The sequence below is a fragment of the Anser cygnoides genome, chromosome 21 (genome assembly GCF_040182565.1).
Source record: "Anser cygnoides isolate HZ-2024a breed goose chromosome 21, Taihu_goose_T2T_genome, whole genome shotgun sequence".
Taxonomy (NCBI): Eukaryota; Metazoa; Chordata; class Aves; order Anseriformes; family Anatidae; genus Anser; species Anser cygnoides.
Window position 1 is genome coordinate 6,128,945 of NC_089893.1, and position 26,987 is coordinate 6,155,931.

The 26,987-nt window shown below is 40.3% G+C and overlaps 1 protein-coding gene across 1 annotated transcript; it reads left to right on the forward strand.

Moving 5' to 3' along the window:
* The first annotated feature begins 599 nt into the window (after window positions 1-599).
* Window positions 600-20,726, forward strand: ATP12A (ATPase H+/K+ transporting non-gastric alpha2 subunit). The gene is made up of 23 exons (XM_048063546.2): window positions 600-853; window positions 2,806-2,949; window positions 4,566-4,625; window positions 5,529-5,732; window positions 6,314-6,427; window positions 6,595-6,729; window positions 7,262-7,379; window positions 7,835-8,103; window positions 8,578-8,776; window positions 9,269-9,378; window positions 9,743-9,877; window positions 10,149-10,341; window positions 10,831-11,006; window positions 12,068-12,204; window positions 12,929-13,079; window positions 15,086-15,254; window positions 15,958-16,112; window positions 16,804-16,927; window positions 17,245-17,390; window positions 18,021-18,154; window positions 19,111-19,212; window positions 19,866-19,957; window positions 20,144-20,726. Exons 1-23 carry the CDS (start codon window positions 845-847, stop codon window positions 20,170-20,172), a joined length of 3,105 nt encoding a protein of 1,034 aa, XP_047919503.2. The 5' UTR covers window positions 600-844; the 3' UTR covers window positions 20,173-20,726.
* Window positions 20,727-26,987: the final 6,261 nt, after the last annotated feature.

Consider the following 26,987-nt stretch of genomic DNA (forward strand, 5'->3'; position numbering starts at 1 on the left):
CTTGTTATCACTCCCATATGGAAGCTTGTAATTGGCACAAGACAAACAATTTACACAAGCTGTTCAGGTAAGTGCTGTTGCTGAAAATGCATGGGGAAGTGATTTTTTTTCCCAGATCCACATGAAGGTTAAAAACGCATCAAATGCAATCCAAAATAAAAAATGAAGTCAAAGTTAAGAAACTTGAAGGAGAACTCCTCCATAAAATCCCTAGTACCTAAATAGGGGAGGGATCTGACTTTTAGGGACCCAAGGCAGACAAACAGAACAACACGTTAACAGCCAGGAGATACAAAATGTGCCCAGGCTTCCTTTACCCCACCACTTGCTGCCGTGACAGCTAGAAATCTGAAGGGGAGTCCGGTGCTGGAAAGTCTCCGAAGGAAACTCTTTGCTTCTAGCAAGATGAATAATACACCTGTTCCCTAGTCGTGAGCAAACACTACAAAGGAATAATTAGAAACTATCTGACCTGAAACCCACATGCCCATTACTGTGGTATTTTTCCACCTACTACAGGTGAAACAGAAGATGGGCTGGACCTGGAAGGGAAGGGGTGGAGTGGCAGCACAAGATGCTGATTTATAAAGCACTAGCAAACAGTGCTCTTTCTCCACAGGCTTTGGACAACGAACCCGTCCTGCCTGAAGGATGCCAAAGCACAAGCAGGATTCCAGCTAACATCTGCTTGTCAGCTGAGAGGGAACTAAAACCTCTGTGAGCTTTTGCACTGCAATAGCCAGAAGTGCTCTGAGATACTCTTGTTCGACTGGGCTTTTGCTTTTCATCCAGACCCTTTGGCTTGGCTGTTTCATTCCATCAGAAGGGGAATCAAATCACCAAGATGGTAAAGGTGAGTACACTGTTCACCAGAACTACTGGTACTGCACAAGTTTCTTAAGAATAAGCACTGAATTAAGTTTTAATATACATGTATGTGTTGTAATTGTGAGCTAAGTGAAAATGGAACTGATACTAGACAATGCTGGGCATCCAGTGTAACAACTAAAATTTTCACTCTAGATAGGAATGCATTTCTAATCCTAAAAAGTAAGGAGATCAGATTGGATAGGAAATGCTTCTAGGAATAGCTAGTTTTGTAATCAACAGTTTCATGAATGATAGCTCTTCTGCAAATGCCAAAATCTGAGATTTTATGAAAATGTTTAGGTTAAAGGTTACGTGTACATCATGCACAGTGACCAGCAGATTTTACTAACTTCATGATTTTTCTTTATTATTCTCTTCCTGTGACACTCTTGCAACAGATAGTTGCTTTCTTTCTATCCTTGTCTTTACTTTCTGGATATTTGAAAAGCCAAACAGATTTTGGGCTGGATAGCTAAAGGAAGGAGGAGTAGCTTGAAGGAAAAATTCCAACAGATAATCCAGACTAAAACTTCTGCAAGATAAAAAATTAGAACATCTTGTAACAGAGATGACCTTTACCTGGGATATGTATCAAACAAATCCAAGTGCTTTAGGGAGAAGGCTTCCAGACTTGTAACTGCTCAAACTACCACCAGCCCTTAGCTTTTCCCTTCCTTCCTCAAGATACAACTTCAAGATTTCAACATTCCTCTAACTAAAGGGCATCGGAGGACAGGGTGCCAATTTTGAATTCATAATAATAGCAAGATGTCTGAAACCTTTCCATTCCTTGCTGTTTCCATCACTTGAGCTGTCTGGTTTGGTCTGTATGTAGGATGTCTACTTTCATCTCACCTGAAATATTACCTTTGCAGAACAACTCTGAATATTGACATCTGTCCTACAAAAATGTGTATGTACTTGTTAGACAGACAGGTAACAGCAGCAGCAGCATACAAGTGCATCCATCTCGCTAGTAGAGCACACCATCAGATAAGACGCAGTATGACTCTCACGAAGCTCTGATGGTTAATCTCTAAGGAAGCCTCTGAAATGGGGTCAACCAATAGTTCTTCCAAGGAATGGCATGTAGTATACAAGATAATTAATATCTGGAACGTTATGATTATAGAAGCTGGTAAATTGGCAACACAGGAAGTTTGCCCTTCAGACTACAGCGTTAACTTAAACTTGGGAGGCAGCAACTCCCTCCCCCTCAAGTTATCGATAAAAGCAGAGCATCAGGGGTTTGGCAGCATCCCTCGGTTATTTAACAGTTTCCTGTACCTGCTACTAGATTGACAAGTATGAGTAAAGAGAGAAGGCAGAAGTAACAGGCTTGATTCTCCTTCGCAACCATTATGCTGTTTGCCTCAATTTCTATGTAATCCAGTGTAAATGGGTAAATATAAACATTAATTTTATTTCAAAAAGAAAAGTTAAAGTCACATATCTAAATATCCAGGAATAGCTAAAGAAAAAAAGTTCTCATTTAAATTTTTTCCTTTCCTTTTCCTTTACTCTTCACTTTTCTTTTAAACAACTTTTGCTTTTACATTTATCTCCTCTTTAGAGCCAATACATGACAATGGTTTTCAGTGCTGACCCTGAGATCCTAGGCAATATTCCTATGCTTTGTGTTAGATCATAAACTACTGGAAGTGTTGCACTCTCTAAGGAATCACTGTCAGTTACATATGCTGAAGACCAGATCACGAGTGATCTAACACTTGCTCTAGAAATCTCAGGACAAGAACTAGTGCTCTAAGTTGCCAGCAGAAAAACAAAACAAAACAAACAAAAAACCAGTAGCTGTTTGTAACTTGTCTCAAAAAGGTGGATTTGTCAGTCTGAAATGTTTGCAGTATTTTTTACTGCTTCCTTCTAGTCGCAGCAGGTGCTCACACCAATGCCAAAACTTTATTTCTTCTACAGAAAAAGTCTGATGTTTACTCAGTTGAGATCCATGGAATAAAAGATCTGGAAAAAACAGAGACTGGAGTTGAAGAGGAGAAGTACAAAGACCTGAAAGGCAACAAGAAGAAAAAGAGTGAAGACCTTAAGAAAGAACTGGACCTGGTGAGTGTTGCTAAGCTCCTGTTTCACCTGGCGTTTTAACGGCATATTGCATGAAAGTCATAATAGGGAAGAACTACCTTCCTCACTCTCCTGAAGTCTGCCAGAGAAAAAGTTGTGCGGGATTAATACCTTTAATGAAAGAATGATTCTGGCTTACTTAAGCTACCAATGGTACAGAACAGTATCTCCCTAAAGAGGTCTGTATTCTCCCAGATGGAGTTACTATAATCAGCATTTCCTCTGAACTGCCACCTGTACATTCAGCCAAGAAACAGAGGGAAGAGAGAAGCAAAATATCTTGCTCTAGATTTCTAGCAGATCTAAAAGCATGCCTCAGCTTTAAACACAGCTTTTCCACCCTGAATTAAATGCAATGTACTTCAAGGACTGCACACTAAGCCTAAGAAACCTGTATTTTACTTCTGGGTCGCTCCTGACTTGACAACTGATCTTGGAAACCTTGCTTCCGCTCTGTATGTTTCAGTTTCCCAACCTGAAAAATGAAGGTAATTATACTGACCTCTTTTCTGAATTGCTTTAAGAGCAACTCACAGCAAAGGCTATTTAAGGGCTAGACAATATTTCAAAGGTAAGGAAAGCCAAAAATGGGCCATGAATTTATCCAGCATCTTTCCAAGACCTATTCAGTACCAGCTAAATAATTCTCAACGTATCTTATGTTTGCTATCAGGGGATGTAACATTACTCTCGTGTTTCTAAAGTGAAACCAAAGCACAGACAAGTTACTTGACTCATCCAAGTACCAATGAATCATTCTGTGAAAACAATTGTGAGAACTCACAAATTCTTGGCTTCTAAATCTCAGTTGGGCACAAGTTATAATTAGGTCAATGATACCACAGAGGTGTTACTGCAGAGAAAGGAAAGAGCTTTCAGACTTCCCTCTCCCATACGCCTTTTTAACTGTGTTTAGACCCTGCTGCTTTCTTTCTACAAGACTTTGGCAAATCATTTCACATACCTTACCTTGTCAATCAGATGCAAAGATTGTTGTCACACATATTCCAACACCACACCCTTTCTTCTATCAACAACATCGCCCATGGTACTGAATGCATGGTCCTGTAGCATGCATGTAAAGAGGAGCTATTCAACAGAAAGCAGCACACACATTTGTGGCAAACAGTATGGTATTAACACGAGAACACCATTCTGTTCTTGCGATAGATTTGCTGGAGGAGGGAGATATTTACAAAAGTACACACAAAATCTAAAGAAAATGCTATCTTTCAGTGGTGTGTACACTGCTAGCAGCTCCCCCAGACCTTTCACATTTATCAGTTAAGCTTCTTGATTCCACATAAGACTGACATTTGTGGTGAAACACATCTTACTTCTGTCAAGAGAAGACAAGAAGAAATGTTTTGCAAACAGTAAAAAATAAGCTAACAGCAGAGGTGGAAATAGACAAGAGAAGGCTCGTGCTTTTTATGAAAAACTGCATATTGCTTATTCATGGAAGTGGGATGTAATCCTAGCAACTGGATCCATGGTCCCAGATCAAGACAGTTTGAACATTCTCTAGATCCCAATATAAAATTTCCAACAGTCTGACATTCTGCTTACTATCATTTTCTCTTTCTTTTGGAATTCAGGATGACCACAAACTCAGCGCTTCAGAACTGGAAGAAAAGTATGGCACAAGCATCAACAAAGTAAGTACTTAGGGCATCACTAAGAAACTGCCCAATTCACATGCCTTCCTATATCTTTGGCTGATTCAAAGCTTCTTAAAGGCGATGGAAAAGCATCCAAATCAAGAGATGCAGTCATGGATACATACGTGCATGCATAAGCATGATGCACTAACCCCCAATAAAGCCTAAAATAGACAGCAAGTCAGCGTGCAGCACTGACCTGGATTCAGACTAGAGTTTTTCTCAAGTCTGAAGCAGTCCGATCTATTGCTTTGAAATAAAATTCCCTGTATAAAACCTGACCTCAAAGTTTTCAGAAGAGCCTCTGCTTTTCTAAAGACAGAGTTTTTATCAGATGTTCCGATCTAACTACAATTCATTTTTCACTGGCAGTGTCTGTAAAAACCTATGGCAAGTGAGTGCACTGGACATTATTTTGTCTTGAGGGAAACACTAGATTTGAGAAGCTGTGCCCCTGACTCCCTTTGATACCTTACATCTGAATATCAAAACATCTAACACAGCCAAATACAGACAATAATTTCAAGGAACCCATGAACTGCAGACTTCATTGTGGAAATACAGAAACAATAGCAAAAGAACAGATGTCTGTTTTTTCTCATCTTTCCAAACATTTAGTACAGGTGTACTTGACAGATAACTGACAGAGAATGAAAACTCCTAACGGACACAGCCACAAATTCACTGTTCCAGAAAAGCAGTATCTATGTCTTCATAGCAGATAACTAATAATAGCTACCCTGAAATCATGATTTGGAAATGAAAGATGCAGGTTACTGCAGCTGATCCATAATACTAACAATGTTTAATGAACAAGCAGCATGCAAATTTTATTTCTGAGTTCAGACAAAAAATCTGTTTTCTGTGACATCATTTTAAACATGACATTTGCTTTTGCAGGGTCTCTCTAGTTCAAGAGCAGCAGAGATTTTGGCTCGTGATGGTCCCAACTCACTCACTCCTCCCAAAGCCACTCCTGAAATTGTTAAGTTCCTCAAGCAGATGGTGGGAGGGTTTTCCATCCTTTTATGGATAGGAGCTGTCTTCTCCTGGATTTCATTTGGCATTCAGTTTGCCCAGGGAGCTGAATCACCCTTTGACAATGTAAGTGTTTGAATAACTACAAAGTGAGTATGTGACCCTTTGACAATCTAAGTAATTTAAATACTACTTCATAGTTACTCAGTAACTACAAGGAGGCCTTTTATTCTTTCAGGACTCTCCCTCCACTACTGAACATTTCTGATAAATACCTGACATACCACTTCTGTCTATGAGTGCCTGTCCAAAGGTTTTATAACCACTTACCCACAATCATAACACTCGAGAACTCATAAGAGCAACACTGAAGTCTGAAAAGGACTCGAGTCTTTGACTTCGATTCCCTTATGAGCTGCACTCTGCTAGGAATATAATTTGTTCAGGTTCATGCCAGGTTTAGTTTAGAGAAGGCTTTTCAGAGGAACTGGACGCCTGCAATTAAAAATCCTTTTTATACCCCAAAAGACGTACTTGATCACCAGCAGGGCAAAACTTGAAAGCTCTTTTCTTAATTTGTCTTTTAGCCTGGTCCAGTAAGTCATTTTAAGAGTCTCTCGAAACAATACGGAACTATGAGTTATTCTAACAGAGGAACTGCTGAATGTATACCTTTAATTAACTGGGTTATTTCTTTTATTGATTAGCTCTACCTTGGTGTAGTCCTCGCACTGGTTGTCATCCTCACTGGTATCTTCGCTTACTATCAAGAAGCTAAAAGTACAAACATCATGGCCAGCTTCAGTAAAATGATTCCACAGGTGAGAGCAACCAAGGCTTTTCATTCGAGATAAAAACTCATTCTAAGAGCACACCTCAAAATGACACAAGTAGGACTTAAGCAATAAGCACAACTTGAATCTACCTCTTGGTAGGAGATTTAAAGAACAGTAAAACACTAATTTTTGTCATACTTCCATCCCCTCAGCAAGCTCTTGTCATCAGAGATGCGGAGAAGAAGGAACTGCCAGCAGAACAGCTGGTGGTTGGAGACATCGTGGAAATAAAGGGTGGAGACAGGATCCCAGCGGACATTCGCCTGATCTCTGCTCAGGGGTGTAAGGTAAAAAATGCTTTGTAGAGCATGGGGAGAGAGGAAAAACATGGTCGAGAGGCTTTTATAACAAAGAATTTCTATGCAACCAATACGAGTTATTAGAGCTTTAAGATCAGCCATTAGCTATTAAAATTACAGAATGCAGAAACTACTGAGACCCTCAGTTCATGCAGTACTAACATCCACACTTGCCAAACACCAAAAGAAGGCATTACGGCCATACCTTGTTCTAGCAATGCTCTTTGTCAGGACAGAGGCAGAAATACCAACGCTGTGTTAAATGTCTTCTGAGACCTGGAGGTAGACGTTCAAACCATGTTTTCTTTCAGGCTGCTACTTGAAAATCCCACCACCAGGCATACGACGTGGAAATCCCACAGTAACAGATTCTCTCAGTGACAACGACAATCATCTCAGAGAAACAGCACTGAGAGATTATGGCCCTGTCACCTGTTACTAAATGTGCTGCACTCTTGCCTTCTGGGCTGTAACCGTGTATTACTAACTTTAATACGGGCATGTCTCCATTTCATTAAAGGTGGACAATTCTTCACTCACAGGGGAATCAGAACCACAGTCCCGCTCTTGTGACTTCACCCACGAGAACCCTTTGGAGACCAAGAACATTGCGTTCTACTCCACCACCTGTGTGGAAGGTGTGTAGTGACAGAGAAAAGGGCTTCCTGAAATGACACATGGACAGGGTGCTACATAATATTGCTAACTCATTTTGAACAATTCTGCTTCAAGGAATTAGAATCCTCTAAGTACTTGTGGATGTTTCTTTGAAAGGGCTCTGTACACTTAAAGGTGCTGTCCCTATTTTCAGAACTAAAAAGTTACATACCATTCTTAACAGACTATCTGTTAGGAAACTGTACAGTGCCCAGGATAACGATGCATTCCTACTGCAACACAATCAAAAAAGATTATAATTAATGAAAATATGTCCTTCTTTCCCTTTACTGATACCTCTAAGATTTCTGTGGGGAGAAAATGTCATTCTGGGATAAAGTCTTAGTTACATTAGGCCAAGAAGGGACTTCGTCAATCAGTACTGTGTACAGAAGACAATCTCTCTTGGAGCCAACAGACTCTTATTTCCTTGCAGGCACTGCTACTGGCATTGTAATCAACACCGGGGATCGCACTGTCATTGGGCGGATTGCCTCGCTCGCATCGGGAGTAGGAAATGAGAAAACACCCATTGCTATCGAGATAGAGCATTTTGTCTACCTGGTGGCAGGAGTGGCCATTTCCATTGGTGTCCTCTTCTTCATCATTTCTGTTTCAATGCGATACAAGATTCTGGACTCCATCATCTTTCTCATCGGCATCATTGTGGCAAATGTGCCAGAGGGACTGCTAGCCACAGTAACAGTAAGTCTGTTAACTAATACATAAAAATTATCACTAGAATCTCTGGCTGAGAAGCAACAGAACTGTTAAGCACTGTTAGCCCTAAAGTACACCACCAACGACAAACTAGCAGTCCTGCAATAATGAAGAGGCTTGCTTCAGGATTCATTAAGGTAGTGATTAGGAGTTTTCCCCACATTGTAGGTTCTTCCACCTAAAACAGCCTCTTAACTGACGTGACACTCTTATTTCTATCAGCACACAAGTAAGTTCCTCGTACAGCACATGTACTTTGCTAGTTACTGCAAAACCTCTGGTCTTAATAATGCTATTACAAAGAAAAACAGTGCACTGCAACCAACCAGAAGATTTTTTTTTTTTAAAGATCTTTTAGAAAGTAAAAAAGCATAAAAAAACCAGAAGTATGTAACTTCATTACACTGTTCTGTAACTGTACCTCAGTAACAGCAAGCTGAACTTCTTTACTTCTGCCAGGTGAGTCTGTCCCTGACAGCCAAGCGGATGGCAAAGAAGAACTGTTTGGTGAAGAACTTGGAAGCTGTGGAAACACTCGGCTCTACTTCCATCATCTGCTCTGACAAGACAGGGACCCTCACACAAAACAGGATGACTGTTGCTCACCTCTGGTTTGATAATCAGATCTACTCAGCTGACACCAGTGAAGATCAAACAAGTAAATATGGCAGTGGGGGATCTGGAAAGGGGCAGCTACATTGATCAAATCTGTGATGTTTCACACCTACTGTCTGCCAAGCTGATGCCAATGGGGGTCTTTCCATAGCCAAATCAGATATGTCTCCCTGCCACACAGAAGTGTGTGTGCAATAGGAAAGTCCCTTCTTTGCCACGCAGAGATGCGAACAAAAGAATTACTATTTGAACTCCATTCACAGAGAGTAAGTCTTGAGGAGGTTCTAATGCATGTCCATTCACCAACAGTAAATTTAGTAAGAAAATAGACAGAGAAACATCATCTAAGTAACATTGCCAGAACTAATTAGCTGACTAATGCAAAGGCTTGTGTCAAATTGGTTTTCTATAACAGAACCTATCAAAAGAACGATGCTCTTCTGCAAATAATTCAGTCCTGTGGTTTCAAACTTAAGTTTCTACTTTTACCATGTAATATCCTAAAGGATGCAATCTTTATTTTGTTTCACTTCAGCTCAGCCTTTTGATCAAAGTTCTCCATCATGGACAGCATTATCAAAAATTGTAACTCTCTGCAACCGGGCAGAATTCAGACCAGGACAGGAAAATCTCCCAATAATGAAGGTACAGCCTACTTCACGTCAACCTGTTCCTCCTCCTTTAAAAGAACAATACACACGAGTTGTTCTGTTTAGCTTCAGTTATCTCTTAAATTTTACCGCTTCAGTCTTCTGAGTTACTACTTGCTATAGGCTTGCAAAAAGTTTAAGGCAGAAAAAAACCCTCAGGTATCAAGAATTTCCATGCTATTAATTACTAAAATTTTTAGTGTATTTTTCAGGACAACCATTGCTTTATGTAGCTTCATTGCTGTTTAAGCACACAACATCTTATAGAAGTATGCAAGCTCTCTTGACAGAAGTGCAGAAGTGTATGTGCTATAAACTGTTTCAGCCTTAATGATTCTATGATTCTTCTGTCCATGCAGAGAGTTGTGGTAGGTGATGCCTCTGAAACAGCTCTGCTGAAATTTGCAGAAGTCATTTTGGGTGACGTCATGAGTATTAGAGCACAAAACAAGAAAGTGGCTGAAATTCCTTTCAACTCCACCAACAAATTCCAGGTGTGTTTCAATTTGGGAAATTAGGCCAGACTGTTTTAGCTTTCACTGTTTCTATCACTACGTGTAATGCATCAGTTTGTGACCTGCAAATCATAATGGGGGAATGCAACGACAGGGGAAAATAACTGCAGTTCATTCCATTTGATGGAAAGAACTATGTTTTCATGGAGAAAAGCAGGAGAAACGTTATTTCCATGCAAAGTGACCAAAACCAGAAAAAAATGAGGATCACAAACGTTCTTTCAAATCATTTCATATTTGTGGCATGCAGCTTTCCATTCACGAGACTGATGATCCCAACGACAAACGTTTTCTGCTGGTGATGAAAGGTGCCCCAGAGAGGATTTTAGAGAGATGTAGCACCATCATGATCAATGGCAAAGAAGAACCACTGGACAGTGAAAAAGCAGAAGCTTTCCAAACAGCATACATGGAGCTGGGAGGCATGGGAGAGAGAGTACTGGGTGAGTGCAACTAGAGACTGTAAGAGAACTGCAATGCAGAATGGGGCTTTAAATCCTGGTACGAGACCAGTTTGCCTGGACACTTGCAGTGAAGGAGAAAAGCAAAGTGTACAGCCTCCGCAGCAGAGTGCTAAAACCTCAATGATGTGCTGTAAGCTCCCTGTGGCGGGGATGCCCTTACTGCTATATACTGGTGCTGATCTGCCACGCCGTGCAGCCAAAAAAAATAAAAAGCCAACAGAAGTCATCCACAAAGGAAAACACTCTTGCCCAGCTAGTAGCATCAATACCTTTGCCACGTGAAACACTGACTCTATATGCACTTTGATTTGAAGGTTAAAATGGCAGGTTAAATAGCACTCCATAAAAAGCTTGTGGTTAAATGCATGTGAGTTTTACAGACAAAAGAAAAGTCCGAAGCTATGCTACAGCAAACTCTCTTATTTCTCTCACTATTTCCTGTACATTTCATCAACTGTTTCCTTGCAGGTTTCTGTCATCTGTACCTGCCTGAAAACGAGTTTCCAGACACATACCCATTTGACACAGATTCCATGAATTTCCCCACCTCCAACCTGTGCTTTGTTGGGCTCTTATCTATGATTGACCCACCTCGTTCCACAGTGCCAGATGCTGTCTCGAAATGCCGCAGTGCTGGAATCAAGGTAGGGATCCTACACCGAAGGATACAGTGATGCTACAGAAAGACTCATGATATTGTAACTTTTAAGATCTTCCACTGCATTGACATTAAATATCTTTCTAGAAACACCTACCACAAATTTCAATGTTCATTAATACTGTTCTGAAATTGTAACTTAGAGAAACTACTTGAAGGCCCTGAGATGGGAAATGGATTAAATTTAAGTGGGAATCAGACCACAGAAAGTGTGTGAAGAACCCTGGAACTGGAAATCCAAGTTTAGAGAAACCGAGATAGTGTCTCATTGGATCCCCTTCTAGAGTATAGAAACCATGCCAGCTAGAATTACTTGTCTGTAAACAGCGTAAGGTAATAGGAGCAATTCTTGAGAAAGCATCAGGACACAGGGCTACACTTGTTAGGAACTTTTACACATATGAATCACTAATCTCAAAACCATTCAAGTTGAAGTTGACGCAATAGTTCTCCTAATTTCAGTCCCAAGAGAACCACAAGTAAATTTCCAGCTTGAAACTGAGAGGCCACCTAGCTAAATAAAGGAAAAATTGGTATTTGGAGTTACCAATTTCTCATTATTCTTGATGAGATGAATCCCAAGTCCTAATTCTGAGTAATTTTTCTGTAGTCTTAAGATAGATCTGGAAACTGGCAACTTTTCTTCAAGAAAAGTAAGAAAAATCTTTGCCTTATCTGTCAGGAGGCCTCATTCTCAAGGATCCATTTTACAATGCAACATTCCAAGAACTCTTATTTTTGAGTATACGTGTTATAAATTCTTATATAAAAGCTTCTTTATTCTGCATCGTTCCAACCTTGCTGCTCATGACAAGTTTTTCTTTTGCAGCCCTGATAAAATAGTGCCAATAGCAAGAAGTGGAGAATAGAAATCAATACAGAGCTAATTAATAGTCATAATCTGTCTTTGTTACGTACATAGCACAGCTTTCCAAGTTCAGATTCCAAACTGCTTCCTGGTATAGAACAATAGATATTTCAACTTATCTCTTTACATCAATTGCATATACATTTGTCACTTACCCTAAGTGCTTGTCCCTTCCTCAGGTTATCATGGTCACTGGCGATCACCCAATCACTGCTAAGGCCATTGCCAAGAGTGTAGGCATCATTTCAGCCACCAGCGAGACCGTGGAAGATATTGCTAAGCGCCTCAATATTCCTGTTGAGCAAGTCAATAGACGGTAAGAGCAGGCAGAATATAGGAGGTACCCGTGGCTTCATTTTCTGCAAGCTACGCCTTCTCTCTCTACAATGCTTTTAGCCAATTTCTGCATCACAGCTGCTTTTTGCTTTTCTGGTTCTTGGTAACATGCCCAGCCACGTTGTCCATCTAACAAGTGATCTCTACGTAAGTAACTGTATGCTTAGGGCAGGGGCTCTCATCTGCGTGGGGCACTTGGGAAAAACTGGTGACTAAAACTTGGCAGATCATGTTGGTCTTTGCTGTCACTGCACCTCTGACAAAACACACGCATATGAAAAGCAAAATTCAGAATCCCATGCAGTGCTGGAGGATGACCTAAGGACCAGCAAGTCTACGTTCCTCTTTCACCCATTAAATGTGAAAAAATTAACATAATAAGAGAAGCCTAAAAGCTTTTTACAGAAAAGATCCTCCTCCACTTCCACTGTCCCATCCTCCCACTCAGTTCTCTTTAAAATGCATTTTCTCTTGTTAGGTCTACTCAGGAGGAAGCTTCAATTGCTTCTCTCTGTATCTAGGTAACTAATTCTGTCTGGATTTCTACAGCATCTTTCATTCAATACCTGCTGATTAACAACTACTGCTTCTGCAATTAACTCCATTTGCTGCTTTCCTTAAGCTGCATACATTCTACAAGCATGCTATTTTTATCTAAGCATTTGGATTTGAAAATTTATCTAGCTTTCCCATGGCTATTACAGGGAAGCCACGGCAGCAGTAGTCAATGGGATGGAGCTGAAGGACATGAGCTTGCAGCAGCTGGATGACATTTTGTGTAACCACTCCGAGATAGTCTTTGCTCGGACATCACCCCAGCAGAAACTGATCATAGTGGAAGGCTGTCAAAGACAGGTAAGAGGTGTACAAGGTTATACACGATATGGCTACGGCGCATGCACCAGGTAGCAGGGGAAAGGGTGGAAACCAATTTCCCAAGCACTCCAAGCTCTGTTTATACTCTGTTCACTGTGCAAGAACGTTATCTAACAGCTTGCCACAAACACTGTCTTCTCTGGACAGATGCCAAGCCATTTAAATTCCTGTTACAGACGCTGAACTCCGATTGACAAAATGAGCTTTTCCTATGTTTGAGTGGGTTGGAGCCGTACTGAGGGCGGGGGGCTGACTAGCTTGCACGAAATTCAGAGAAGCTGCTGCTGGGATGCCCAGAAAGCCTCCTGGGTAAAGACTTGTACACAGTTTGGGAAGGAGCCTTCCCCCAGGAATTCCTTAAACCCAGATAAAAGCAGTGTGTTGCCACATCCCCTCATCTTATCTCTCATAGCCATTTAGACCTATGTACTTCCCGCCCACAGGAATGCTCAGACATGAAATAAGGTATGAATCCCACAAAATGTCACAGCATGATTTATCTATGACCAAGCCTTATCTATAGTACTTTAAATGACTGCAAAACAACCCACAGAAAGCATGAATATGAGGCAGGATTTAAAGAGGATTTGTCCTATTCATAGGCAATATTATGTAAAGGAGCGTGGAGCGCAGCCAGCACGGGAGGCACAGGGAAAGAAACGCCACGTATAGTGCTCAGGAAAAGGTGCAAACTGTCATCAGGAGATTTTGCCCTCTGACATTTTCCAGATAGATGCTGCAAACTGAAAGCTCCACTACCAGCACACCTGAACTTTGCAGGAAAGGGGACGGCACAAGCTATTATTTTGTTTTTGCACTTATGCCAGCACTAAGCTTTCCAATCAGCATTATCAGCTCTGTGGGTTTAAGCCTGAATTACTTGGAAGGGAAAAACTGCATTTAATCTCTTTTTTATTTTTATTTTTTTTTTGAATGGCCATGAGCAGGCAGAGTGTAAACATGTTCTGTACTGCTTAGATGCCCAAACTCCTAGTAGCTTTGGCTAGGTTGAAGAGGAACACCCTACCCTTCCTCCCTGACTCAAGCCAAGCAGTCTACATGCTATGTTTAGTGCTTAGAGCTTATAAGCCCTTCTGTACATGGCAATATTTATAATTAGTGACACAGTGTTAAATCCCCAAAGGGACAGGGCATTTAGTATTCGTTTTAATCAGTTTGTCAAGCTTTCTCCCCCTCAGAACACTCTGTGTTGCTACCTAGCTGCGAACTTTTGCATCAACTAGAAGAGGCCCCTTACCTGCAGTAGATGGTTTAACTGGAAGGTAACAAAGAAGCTGACTTGAAAAATCTGAGTTTTCTGTCTTTTGGACTACTAGTGCAGTTCTAGCATAGCCTGGCAATGGCCACAAGTTGTTGGGATAGGAAACTAAGGATCTCTAACTGAACAGCTATGCAATTTACAGATAAAATCAAAAGCAACTGATTCCATAAGCACTTCACAAAGCAAGACAAGGACAGATCATGTTGAATCCGTTTTAATCTCCCACAGATGCCAGAGATGAGCCTGGGTCTGCTCAGACAGAGGTAGACCACATAAAAATAGAGAGATTCAAAAAATTTAAGCCTCCTTATAGCCCACAAAAATAAATAATAAGATTAAGTGCATTTTAAATGCATCTAATTCAGGTGTTGTCTTTAGGATATGGTAATTCCCATCCCTGAATTTCCCATTTCTCTCTGCTGACTGTGGAGGCAGTCTTGATGATACACAGACATCTACACACACATCTGTACAGACATCTATTGCACAAAAGCCCCAGGCTGCCATGTTAATCCTACCCACTGTCTTTCTGATCACTGGTTATGTTTTATGTATGAAGAGAGTTCAAAACTTTGTAACTTTGTATCAGCATCTTTCTTCTAGAGATTTAAAGACAGGGAGTGTGCTGAGAGCAGATTGTCCTTACGAGAAAACACCATAACCTCAAAAAAACTCCAAATCCGGATCCTTTTGTGTGTTCCAGGGAGCAGTTGTTGCTGTGACTGGAGACGGAGTCAATGATTCCCCTGCTCTTAAAAAAGCAGATATTGGAATTGCTATGGGTATTGCTGGTTCTGACGCAGCTAAAAATGCAGCTGATATGGTACTGCTGGATGATAACTTTGCTTCTATTGTCACAGGAGTGGAGGAAGGTAAAAATAATGTTGCTATTCACTTTCTTAGCTGAAAGCTGCTGGCAGCCCCACACACTGGCCAAGTCCTCCTGATCCTTCCCTCCTGCATACCCCCACACCCTATTTTCTACCTGAATTGGGAAATGTGATTTTGGTATTTGGAAAAAATGGGAATTGCTTCCATTCGCTAGACACAACAAACTCACTGACAATGAGGAACCATTCCTCTCTCAGACATTTTTGTTACGTAGAGCATTGGTCTGCTATCTCTGCTTGTTCAAACTCCAAACAAAGCACTTCCCATCTTGTTCCCATGCAGTTCTAAGCATCACAAAGATACGAGGTGTTTTCTTTCCATTTTCTCTCTGTTACTTGCCTGCACCTCATTCTCATCATGCTCAGTCAACGACACTAACACACACTCCATTTCTCTAGCCACAAAGAGCTTGTGGTTTCCATTAAAACTACACTGTGTTGTGGAATGGGATTTTTCCTCCATCTTTCTCATTGAAAGTGATTTTTTATTTTCATTTGAATTTTCAGAAGAGTTGAAGGGAAGGAAGGTTTGAAAAAAAAAAAACTAACAAAAAATGAGAAAACATATGAGGATAGCAGACATAAGCCATGACTATTTTCACTTCAATTAATTAAAAAATTAAGGTTTCTTATTGCAAACGCTGTTGACAATAAGCTTTTATAGAAGTGTTTCCTTTTCCTCCAGGCCGCTTGATCTTTGACAACCTAAAGAAAACAATTGCCTACACCCTGACTAAGAACATTGCTGAGCTCTGTCCCTTTCTCATCTACATAATTGCCAGCATTCCCATGCCCATTGGCACCATCACCATCCTATTCATTGACCTGGGAACGGACATTGTAAGTTGCTGCCTCAATGCTGGTGTCTTTTAAGTTATTTTCTGCTGAAATATCATGGAAAGTGAGAGAAGCTGGGAGCAAAGGGACGTTAGGAGATTTAGTTGCCTTACCCTACAACTGAATAACAAACCAGTGAAAGGGTAGAGGGCTAAATTAAAAACAGCTGGGTATAGAGAAAGATGAGCTGGGGAAAAAACTGCAGAATGGGAATGGAAAGAAATGACTTCTGATCCCTGCTGACAGGCAAAATCCAGCAGTGTGCAAAGTATCAGTGTTTGTCAATCAAGAGATCATACAGATTACTGCATTTAGTACAGGGGATGAACACTAGGCACTTGATCAGAGCCCGGTCCAAGGGTTCTGAAGGACACTTCAATGTTTTCAGTATCCTCTCACCCTTTGGACTGTCAAAAGATCATCAGACCTATAATAGACTTCCAGCTTTCTCTCAAATCTTTTATACATGTCAACATAATGCCACATGGAGCCTTCCTTCATTTGCTCTGTGTATATTTAAAAGCCAAGTGTTCTGATTTCAGCTGGTTTAGGAGGAAAATTAACTCTATCCTAGCTGAAACCAGGACACCAAGGGAGGTAACAGAACCAGTCCAGAACTGAAACTTGTCTGATGAGCCTCTGAGAAGCGGACAAATGTTGCTACCAAGACTCTGATGGTTTATTTCTGTTGTAGATCCCCTCTGTTGCACTGGCCTATGAAAAAGCTGAAAGCGATATTATGAACAGGAGACCTCGAAACAAAAAGAAAGACAGGCTGGTGAATGAGCAGCTCGCTGTATACTCCTACCTGCAGATAGGTAGGTTGGCCTATTCTCTGCAGCACTATCTTGCATCAGCAGAACGAGACAAAGACAAGTTCATTAACTTCTTAGAAAAGGGGGATCTGGAATTAAATTCTTTCCTCCGCCTTCCTAGGCAGACTTACTAACTCCCTTCTGTTGCTCATATCTGACAACACAACAGGTTTTATCTACACAGGTCAAGAACGTTAGAGCACCTAGAGCTCTAAAACTAACTTTCTTAGCACGTTTCATGTCTTAGCAGGCATCTCAACACTGATCCCCAGTGCCCCTAGATTTTGCATCTTCTCATTTCTCCCTTCTTGATTTTGCAGGTATCATACAGTCAGTGGGAGCCTTTGTAACCTACTTCACAGTCTATGCCGAACAAGGTTTCCTCCCTTCCACACTGCTCGGTGTGCGAGTCGACTGGGAAAACAACGCCATTAATGACTTTGAGGACTCGTATGGACAGGAATGGGTAAAGACGCACTGAAACATGCTTGCACTGTCTCTTACCCAACAGTTTCTTTAAAATTCTATTCTATCCTCCAAAATAGAAGTTAAGAGAAAGAAAGAGATTTAAATGTAAATACAGTTTTCATCTAATGGTTCCTCAGGATATATTCTTTAGAGCTTCAGGCCACCTAGCTCATTCAGATTCATTCATTTATTCTTCTACAATTTCCCTTCTTCTGACTTCAAGCCCCTGGAGATGCACCTTCTTCTCTGGACTTCACATTTAGATCCATCATAATCTCTCAGCCCTGCTTCTGAAGAGCGCTATTCAAAGCAGTCTCTAGACTCTCCCTCCTCCTTTCAACACTTCACTCCCCCTCACTCCCTTCTGCTTAAATCATAAGACACAAAAGCCATTAATAAATCAATATAAATTCCTCCTCATACCACACCAGTGCTCCAGCCACATGACTCATCCACTATAACTAACAGACTAGAAAAACAGGCCAAAATCTGATCATTACCTATCTAAATCTGCGATAACTCTGCATTTACACCTTTGTAACTGAAATCTTACTATCAAGGTTTGCAGTCACTTGCACGAGATATGAGCGTCTGATATAACACAACTGTTTTTTCCTTTGCTTTGCAGACTAAATACCAGAGGATGTACCTGCAGTGGACTGGCTATACTGCCTTCTTTGTCAGCATCACAATTCAGCAAGTTGCAGATTTGATCATCAGGAAAACACGAAGAAATTCCATTTTCCAGCAGGGTCTTTTCAGGTAAGTTTTGCAGGTTCTTTATCTCACACAAGGAAGGATAAGTTAGCCTACCACTGATCTGAGGGAAAAAAAAAAAAAAAAAAAAGAAACATTAGCTCAATGATCTAGCTGCCTCACATTCAGTTGGTGAACAAAGACTGAACTTGGATTCTAGCAATTGCAAATCTCAGACAAACTTTTTATTATGCTTCCCCCACCCCCTTTTCTATGTCATGACAGAAGGTTTCTTTAAAGAAATACTTCGTACTGTTTAATCCGAACACACTTCAGCTTAAAAAGCAACTCTCCATTCATTAAAATGGTTACTACAAAGAAAAAGGGAGTTTCCTCTCCAGACTGTTTTCTTAAGTTTTATCTAGTTATCAGTAGATAGAACATTTAGACTTCTCCAAGCTAACTTTAGCCTGTCAGATAAGGAGATACCAGCTGGTCAAACTCCCCAAGATAGCACTGGCAACCCTTTGCAAAAGGTTCTGCACCTTTCAATCCCATGAAAGCCAGGGAATTAAAAATATCTACTGGGATGGAGGCCACATGTAAAGTTGGCAGTTAGTCAGAGTATTTCTGATAGGAAAGCAAATTGTTTTCCTTTCTTTATCTGCAGTTACAGAGCCTACACCTATGTATTTTTCCTTCTTACATTTACATTTGAGTCACTATGAGCACATTGACAATGCAAGAAAAAGACATGACTAATGCACGCTGCAGGCCTACCTAAAGCTAGCTTTAACCTAGGTAGGTCAAGAACGGTAGCAAGGAAGACACAGGAATATGTGATGTACAACAGTGCTACAGTCTACCAGATGTCTTGTGCTACTGTGTCTACGTTGCTCATCACCTGAGGCAGGTCATGCTGCAATGATGCTGAAAGTGGCCCAGCCTTGTATTATGCTGAGGAATCTGTTTTTCATGCACAGACAGACACGTGTAACCCGTCCTCTTTGGTTTTCTTGTAGGAACAAAGTCATCTGGGTGGGTATATTCTCCCAGATAGGAATTGCTCTGATTCTCTCCTATGGTCTTGGACATGTTACAGCCCTGAACTTCATTCCTCTGAGGTGAGTTTTGATGGCAGCATACATCCCTTGTCTTCGTGTATAAACGGACATGGACTTACCATTCTGCTAGCAACAGATACATGGGAACAGGTTGCTCATGCATTACAATTCCAGGATAAATATTTAAGAATATTCATTATGAAGAACAAGGTGGACAATTTCTTGACCAAAAAGGGAGTTATTTTCACAGTTCCTACAAAAAAACACACTGCTTTTTCTACTGGATTTACCATAGAGGATACAGAAATCTACTTGTGTATAACAAACACTTTAAGATTTTTTCCAGGCTCCCCAATCTTTTTGGTGAGATTAGATAACATTTTAGTTAATTTTACACAAGCAACATTTATCTTAAATATATCACTGTCAGAAATGTTCAATTTTTCTGCCCTCTTCAGAGGCTGTAATGCCACTAGGCAACAATCCCTTCTGAACAGTATCTGGAATAAATTAATTCAGTTAACTACTTAAGCTTAGGAGTCTTGCATGGACCTAATCTTATTTCTAACTATTTAAGTGCTTCACTTAGAGGAAAAAAAAAGCCATTAAATCCAGATTCTCTTTTAGTGACATCAAATAGCATAGTGAGAGAACCAGAAATTCAGCTGAGTAGTTAAATGCTTCTGAACGAGAACCTCTTCTCCCACTCCCAGGTTTCAGTACTGGTTTGTGGCTGTACCATTTGCCGTCTTGATATGGGTCTATGATGAAGTCCGCAAGCTGTTTATCAGGAGATACCCAGGAAGTAAGTAGAATTCTCTACATTTAGGACTTTAAGTTATCCCTTCCTCCCCTTCCACTTATTCACCCATGTTAGCTGCCTCGGACAGGTGCAGGAAAATCTGGACCATTTGTTCCCAATGATTACTCTTCCTCTTTGAGAAAAAAGTAACTGGTTTTATTTTTCTACCCTCTCTTTTTCCCAATGCAGGCTGGTGGGACAAGAACATGTATTATTGAAACAATCCTTGTCACTGGACTTCTTCATCCTCGTGGAGAGCTGCTTCTCCACCTCACACAGCACGTGCTGCTTAAATGTCCTGTCTGTGCAATATCAAGCATGCACTGGGTTCGCCCCATGAATGGGTGGAGAAATTTCATGAGTTTCATGAAGAAATAAGGACTTCACAGTCTGACAAATTACCTCCCACTGTACTGTAAAGATGACACTTGTCTGAAATTGAAATGCTATCTATTTTTATAACAAGCACAACTTTCCCTCATCCAAATATGAACTTTGAGAGCACTCAGAGAGGAAAACACACATAAAGAAAAAAACACCAGAAAATCCTAACAATGTAAGGCATTAACTTGCACTAGAGGTGTTGTTTGCTGATTTTTTTTTTTCTGAATTCCAAGCAACTGCATACCTAGATCTGTATTACCTTAGCAAGGGTAACAATACTGTATAGGAAGAATTTGATAATAAAAGTATTTTCCAGAAAACTGTTTTCCACCTTATTTTATTATTTATAAAGACTATGAAATGGAGTGAAATGGAGAAGGATCTAAGCTCTGCCTGAAAGAGAAAAGAAGTGCGCACCTGTTTGTTTTTTTTTTAACCTCCGTTAACAGATTACCGTATTTCAAATGCCTGTTCAGTTTTGATAAATACATCTTACAAAACAAAGCATAAATAAATGATTTATTCACTTTAGGATACCCAATTTACCACTCATTTTCCAAAGACTACACTCTCTGGCAAAATAGACCAGTAAGGAAGACCAGTAATAAAAGACCAATAACGCATAGTAAATGCATTAAAGATTCTACTACCATTAAGGTTTTGTTTGAAACCAGGTCTTTAATATGGTCTTTTTTAGCAGAGACCAATAGGTAACACGTTTAGACAAAGGCTTTAACAAATTTAAAGAGAACAAGAAAAATAACCTATGTTGCTATTTCACATTTAAATACAAGTCCAGACGACAAGCTTTAGAGAAGGAACAGGGACAGAAAGGAACCTCCTGATGCAGGAAAAGGCAAGAGGGATTATGAATGAGGAAGAAACTAGAAGAACTGAGGGAGGGCAAAACAGAGAATGTTTTCCTACCTAGAGCCTGCCTGTTCCCAAATCTCCAGTCTTACATGCTAGAAGTTACTCTACTTTTAGTAAGCCCCCCTTTCAAACCCCTCTCCCCATGAAAACTGGCTGGGTATTACAACAGATAGCAATTACACTGGCTATATCCCGGTTTTTCACATATTGACATGAAGAAGAGGAAATACAAAAGAAGAAGGAAGAGTGACAAAAAATAAGCATGTAAGCTATGAATTATGAGGGCAAGCCTGGATTCCAGATCCATGCCCTCATGTGCTGCTTATCACTTGGTGATGCAACCCTGCAACACACCAACAAGAAGTATGTGAGGTGCCAAGCGGACTAATTTCAACACCTTGTCATTTGCCAGCTATCAGGACTGATTTGTTTTCTCTTCTGCTTAGAAGACAGGAAATATATGAGGAGAAGCTACACGGAGGAGCAACATAACCCTTTTTTCACCAGCAGTACTTAGTCAAAACACTTTGTCCAAGTTCAGATAGGAAGAGATTGAAAAGAAGAAAAAGGGAAAAAGGGTGAGGGCAGTTTTTGCACAACACAGGGTCAGTTCCTGCACAGAACCAGGACAGAATACACCTACCTTTGTTTTACTTCAAAAACAAAATATATTTTCTGGAAAAAAAAATGAGGAAAAGATAAGTAGACACGTTGTTCACTCACAGAATATTCAAGACCCTAAAAGCACCAAGAAATCCAGCGGTTGCTCTGCAAAACCTTTGAACAGTGAAGGCTTTTTTCTCCCACTGGTTGAAGACCAAATCCACAACAAATTCTTACAAAAAGAGATGTAGCTTGTTTTGCTCTAATTCCTGGTAGTTATCATCTCATAAACACAGGACTTTTGAAGAATAGGAGTGTACTATCTCTAAGCACTGCAGGGACAGCCTAGAAAGCTCATTTAGGATAAAATTTGTGTTGAAGCTGCAAGAAGACCTTGAGAAAAAGTCACATAGATCAACGGATAGACAAGCATCACTGCAGCTCCTTCAAAACAGAAACAATGTGATGTGCGAGACTGAGGCATATGGGATACAGGGAAGATTCTGTTAATCAGAATCTCACAACACAGCAAAAGAGACTGACAAAACCACAGAGCTGCAGGAGAGGAATTTTTTGATTTCAAGGCCAAATGACAGCAGAAGAACTGCAACGCCGGATGCTAATCCATGTTCTTCATTGTTTTTCTACAGACATTCTTCCCTTGCATTATCACAAACCATTCAGTCTTGGTCTGATAAACATACCCGTCCAGTGTCAGAGGGAAGTTTGATACATGGATGCCATTGGCTTGAAGAAAAGCCAAAGAAACCAGGAGGAAACAAGTAATGCAAGCTGGAAAAAAACTCAACAGCAATGGAACAAAAAATAATAAAGAGAGGTTTGAAAGGAAAACTTAGAAGATGATGCAATATATCCAGTTTTAGTATTAGCATATGCTTTTGGCAGAAGAGTAGAAGAATTCTGTCATGGTAATATCTGTAGAACTAGCAAACGTGTGTCTCCATGCTTCCCTCGGTGCTAAAGTGAGTGGGGAGGAATTGTGGCATCTCATTTCCCACATGAATAATCATTTTAGGGGGAAAAAAAGCCACCTAGAACATCAGAAACAGCAAAAAATGCAGCTTATGGTCTACAGCAAAACCCTCAAAACCCAGCAAACAATTCTGAAATAGCCTGCTCTCCTACCTACAGGGTCATTTCTACTTCTAACAAGAGGCACCAGCAAATGTTTCTTTGCATTTCCAACATTGCTTTAGTTCAAAGTCCTCTTCCAGAGGCTAAGAGCAGTATACAACCTAACACGTCTTCCATACTTTGCCTGTGATTCCAGCACACCAACATTTTGTTTGAGAGGACAAGATGTACTTAGCAATCTGTTTTACTATATCGATGCCTAAACAGACAGTGCAAATAGCCAAGCAACCAAAAAGACAAGTTATGAAATCAGAAGATGAATAGCCAAAAAGGGATCCAAGAAAGGCAAAGCCCATAAACACCTGAAGAATGACTCTCTATTTCTAAATCAAAGAGACTTTCCAGTATTACATAAGACCACCAAAATATTAAGGCAAAATGGACAAACATGCCATAGGTGTGGAAAGAATGAATCCTACATTGACTTACTGGCATGCATAATGCTTGTTAGAACGAGTAAGTCTGGGAATTACCGCGTTGGACAACACAGGCCGTTGCATAACAGCATGTGCGGTAAACAGCAGGTAGGACCTCTCCGTCCAGTACAACCATCCTCCACTGACAGTAAGGTGTGAGGCTGTAGTGTCTGTTGCAAGTGAACATGGAACTATCCTCAAACAAAGGCCTCATTTAACCCAGAGGATGTTACTGTACCCACCAAAGTTGACTATTAACAAGAAGTGCAAAAAAGGTGCTACAATGCAGCTGCATTGACGTTAATCAAACAGGTACAGAGGAATCCTCCCTTCAATCTCATAATGGGTTTCCAAAAGGCAATAGTTATGCCACCCATCAATTCTTATACTTACTGCTGCATTATTTATTGTTTTACTTATTTTGCATCCAAGTCTTGAGCAGGTTAAAGATGTTCGCTATAGCACGGCATCTTCAAGTTCTAACTGCTCCCATATCAAAAATGTTACAGACATTCAAGTTAAATTGCAAATCTGGGCAGAATACGCACACTGAGATCCAGGAACTGAAAAACTGAGCTGAAAGAGTCTTCATATTAATAACTGGTAAGGAAGATAGTTTACTTTCCTGTTCAGGTCTACATACTGCTTTTTCACAGAGCCTTTATCACAAGGATCTTTTAACCTTACATAGGTTTCTTACCACTGCATGCATACTACACCATAATTATCTTCTCGGGATTAGAAAACATGCAGAAACCATTGCCATGAGCCATGATAAATAATTCTATGCTAACTACTAAAGCAGAAAGAAAATGCAATTTCTCCTCTCAGTCCTTACTTATAAATTCCTTTACCAGCTCTGCAGCTTCAACATGAACAGGCATTGTTCTCCCTCAGTCAAATAAGTAGCAATAACTCAGAGATATGCAAAGCAGAGGAGAAGATTTTGAAATGGAAGTTACACCTTCAAGCAGGCTGTTTCTTTTCTGGCTACACCTATGTTGCAAGCATGCAAAAGTTAAGTTATTACCTCATAAACCGAGAAATCTTTCTTTAACACAAAACTGCGCTTTCTTGCTCCAGCCTGAGCCAGACTAGACAGGTCAGATGTCCCCACTGATTACACAGAAATTCACAGTTTTCCTTTACCTCCCTTGTAACAACAACAACTTTGCACAGTTTTCTCTAGTTTAAACTAGCTCTCACCATCTCCCCCTCCTCCCACCTCCAAAAAACCCTGACACCTTTCCCCTTTTTCATGTTATGTCACTAGACAATTCCTGCCTTCTGGTCAAGAGGCAGCCAGATGAAAACGGAGAGTTGCCCTAAGGTAAAGTGCTACTCCTCAGCAAATGAGAGAGAGAATTTAAGGACACCAAAAACTGCTGTGCAACGAAGTGTGTAAGAGCTATTTAGCCAGGAAAATTGCAATAGCTTCTCTGTCCTCAGGTCTGTATCTTGGCCCTGTTAGTATGTTGCTGAAAATGTTTACTCATAAGAATACTTCATACTATAGTAAAATCAGTAGGATTTTGTATTTTACTTCTGAACACAGGGCTTTTGAACAGGTCAGTTATAAGCACTTTAACTTGGGGTTAGGCAAACTTAAAAAAGATAACAAATAATAATACTTACACCTTCCGCTTTAACTGAGTAAAAGATGAAGTTCTTATGTGTAGCAGGTCCAAATTTTCCTATATACTCAAATGCAAAACTGATTTTGACAGTAGTAGCAGAGAGACACATAATATCTGAGTATAGTATGCAGTCTTTCTAGTGACTATTTTATGTAAAGCACATTCCCTTCCCCATAAATCCATTCTGCAGACCTCATGCAGGATTACTCATCCTCTTTCAAAATATTACTAACCAGGAATTCTCAATAATACTTTTTTAACCACATAACATGATTCAAGAGCTGATGAATTGTTTGAGAGAGCTTGTGATGTTGAGATTTCACTGAAGACTGGAGGGATATAGTGAAGACTTGCATTGCTACAGTGTAGAGAGTGCCTTTGCTGCCATTAACTCATAGGCAGGGTTCACATTTCTAAACAAAAATACAGAGCCAAATTATACAGTGGAAATTGTTTTTATTACCTTTCCTGGCAGCACCACCTCTAGAGCAAGGAACCTCTTCAGCAGACACCACAATGCTGCTGGCCCATGTCAATCTCTGCTAGAAGAGGAAGGAAAACACATAAATTAATCTTCTTCCTGCAAACATTTGCAGACAACTGCTGTTCTCACTACAGTGTCAACACTTACTGAAAATAGAAATGATCAAAATGATGCTGGATACACACACCCCATTCACTGTCTGTTTAACCATGTAATTCAATAGATTATTGCCAGAGCACTACCACACAAAGAACTCAGGCTTAGCTTCCCATCAGGGTAACACATTCTCAGGGGCCTTACTGGAGATCTGTGATGCATCAAAGTAAATTACTGTGAACGCATATCTAAACCATAAGAAGTGAGTCCACACCATGCTCATTGAGTATGATTATGATGCCACTCTTGTGCCTTGACATAAGTCTCAGAAATGTCTTTAGCACTACACAACCCGGGGCCTCTTGATTTACAGAGACACCGATGTCTTGTTCCAATCCCATGCTCTGCCAAAAACACTCAAGATGACGTTAAGCTGGTCGCATTCATTTCTTCTGATACCAGAGGTTTTCAGAGGAAAAACGCCGTCTCCAAAGTCATGCCTTATTACACTTGCTTTAACCAGATCACTTCACCAACTCCTTCCAAAACATTATTTCGCAGTGAATGACTAACGAGCCCAGACCCACCAGTGTGAAAGATCCCCTGGGAGCAGATATTTTCTGGCAGCTCTACGCACCCCATAATCACTCAATCCATCTGACTTCCAGGTAACAGCACCAGAAAACACAATGTTGTTTGCATTCATAATGACAGTCAATTTCTTGCTCAGACAGTAATTGGATTTCCTATGACTTCACATTGTGAAGTTTATTTTTAAGCTGACAGAAGAGTTTAAAGTTGCAGGTGCAAAATTTGAGTCCATAAATGAAAAACAAACACAAAAGTGCTAGTTGCAAAGGTATTTACCCCCAGCACTGGCTACCTAACAGATTTGCTGGATGAACCATAACCACTACAGCAATGTGAGCTACCATTCAGCAACATGAGCTACCATTTGTTCCCTGTAAGATGCTATCTTAAAGGCTCATTTGGTATCATTTACATGCTCACATTACTAACCATGCTATTTAGGAAACAAAGCTCAACTTGAATCAACTTTAGCTGGCTTGATGCTGCAAAATTATTGCAAATTTCAAGCAGAATGCCCACCAGATCTTTCTCATAGCAGCACAGTATGTTGTATTTAAGGATGAACATGAATTTTCTAGCAGACCTGTATAGCAAAGCAGCAAGAAACCCAGTTATTCACTTCAGAACTGTCTTTTCTCTAACAACCTACTTTGAAATACCACTGTTTTTTAACTAATGCTCCTTTCATTGGAAAATGAATTGCAACAGAACTGATGCTTTCTGAACAGACTAAAAGACTACTTTCCTTTGATCTGACAGATTTTTGGAACTGGCTGCATACTTTCAATGAAGTG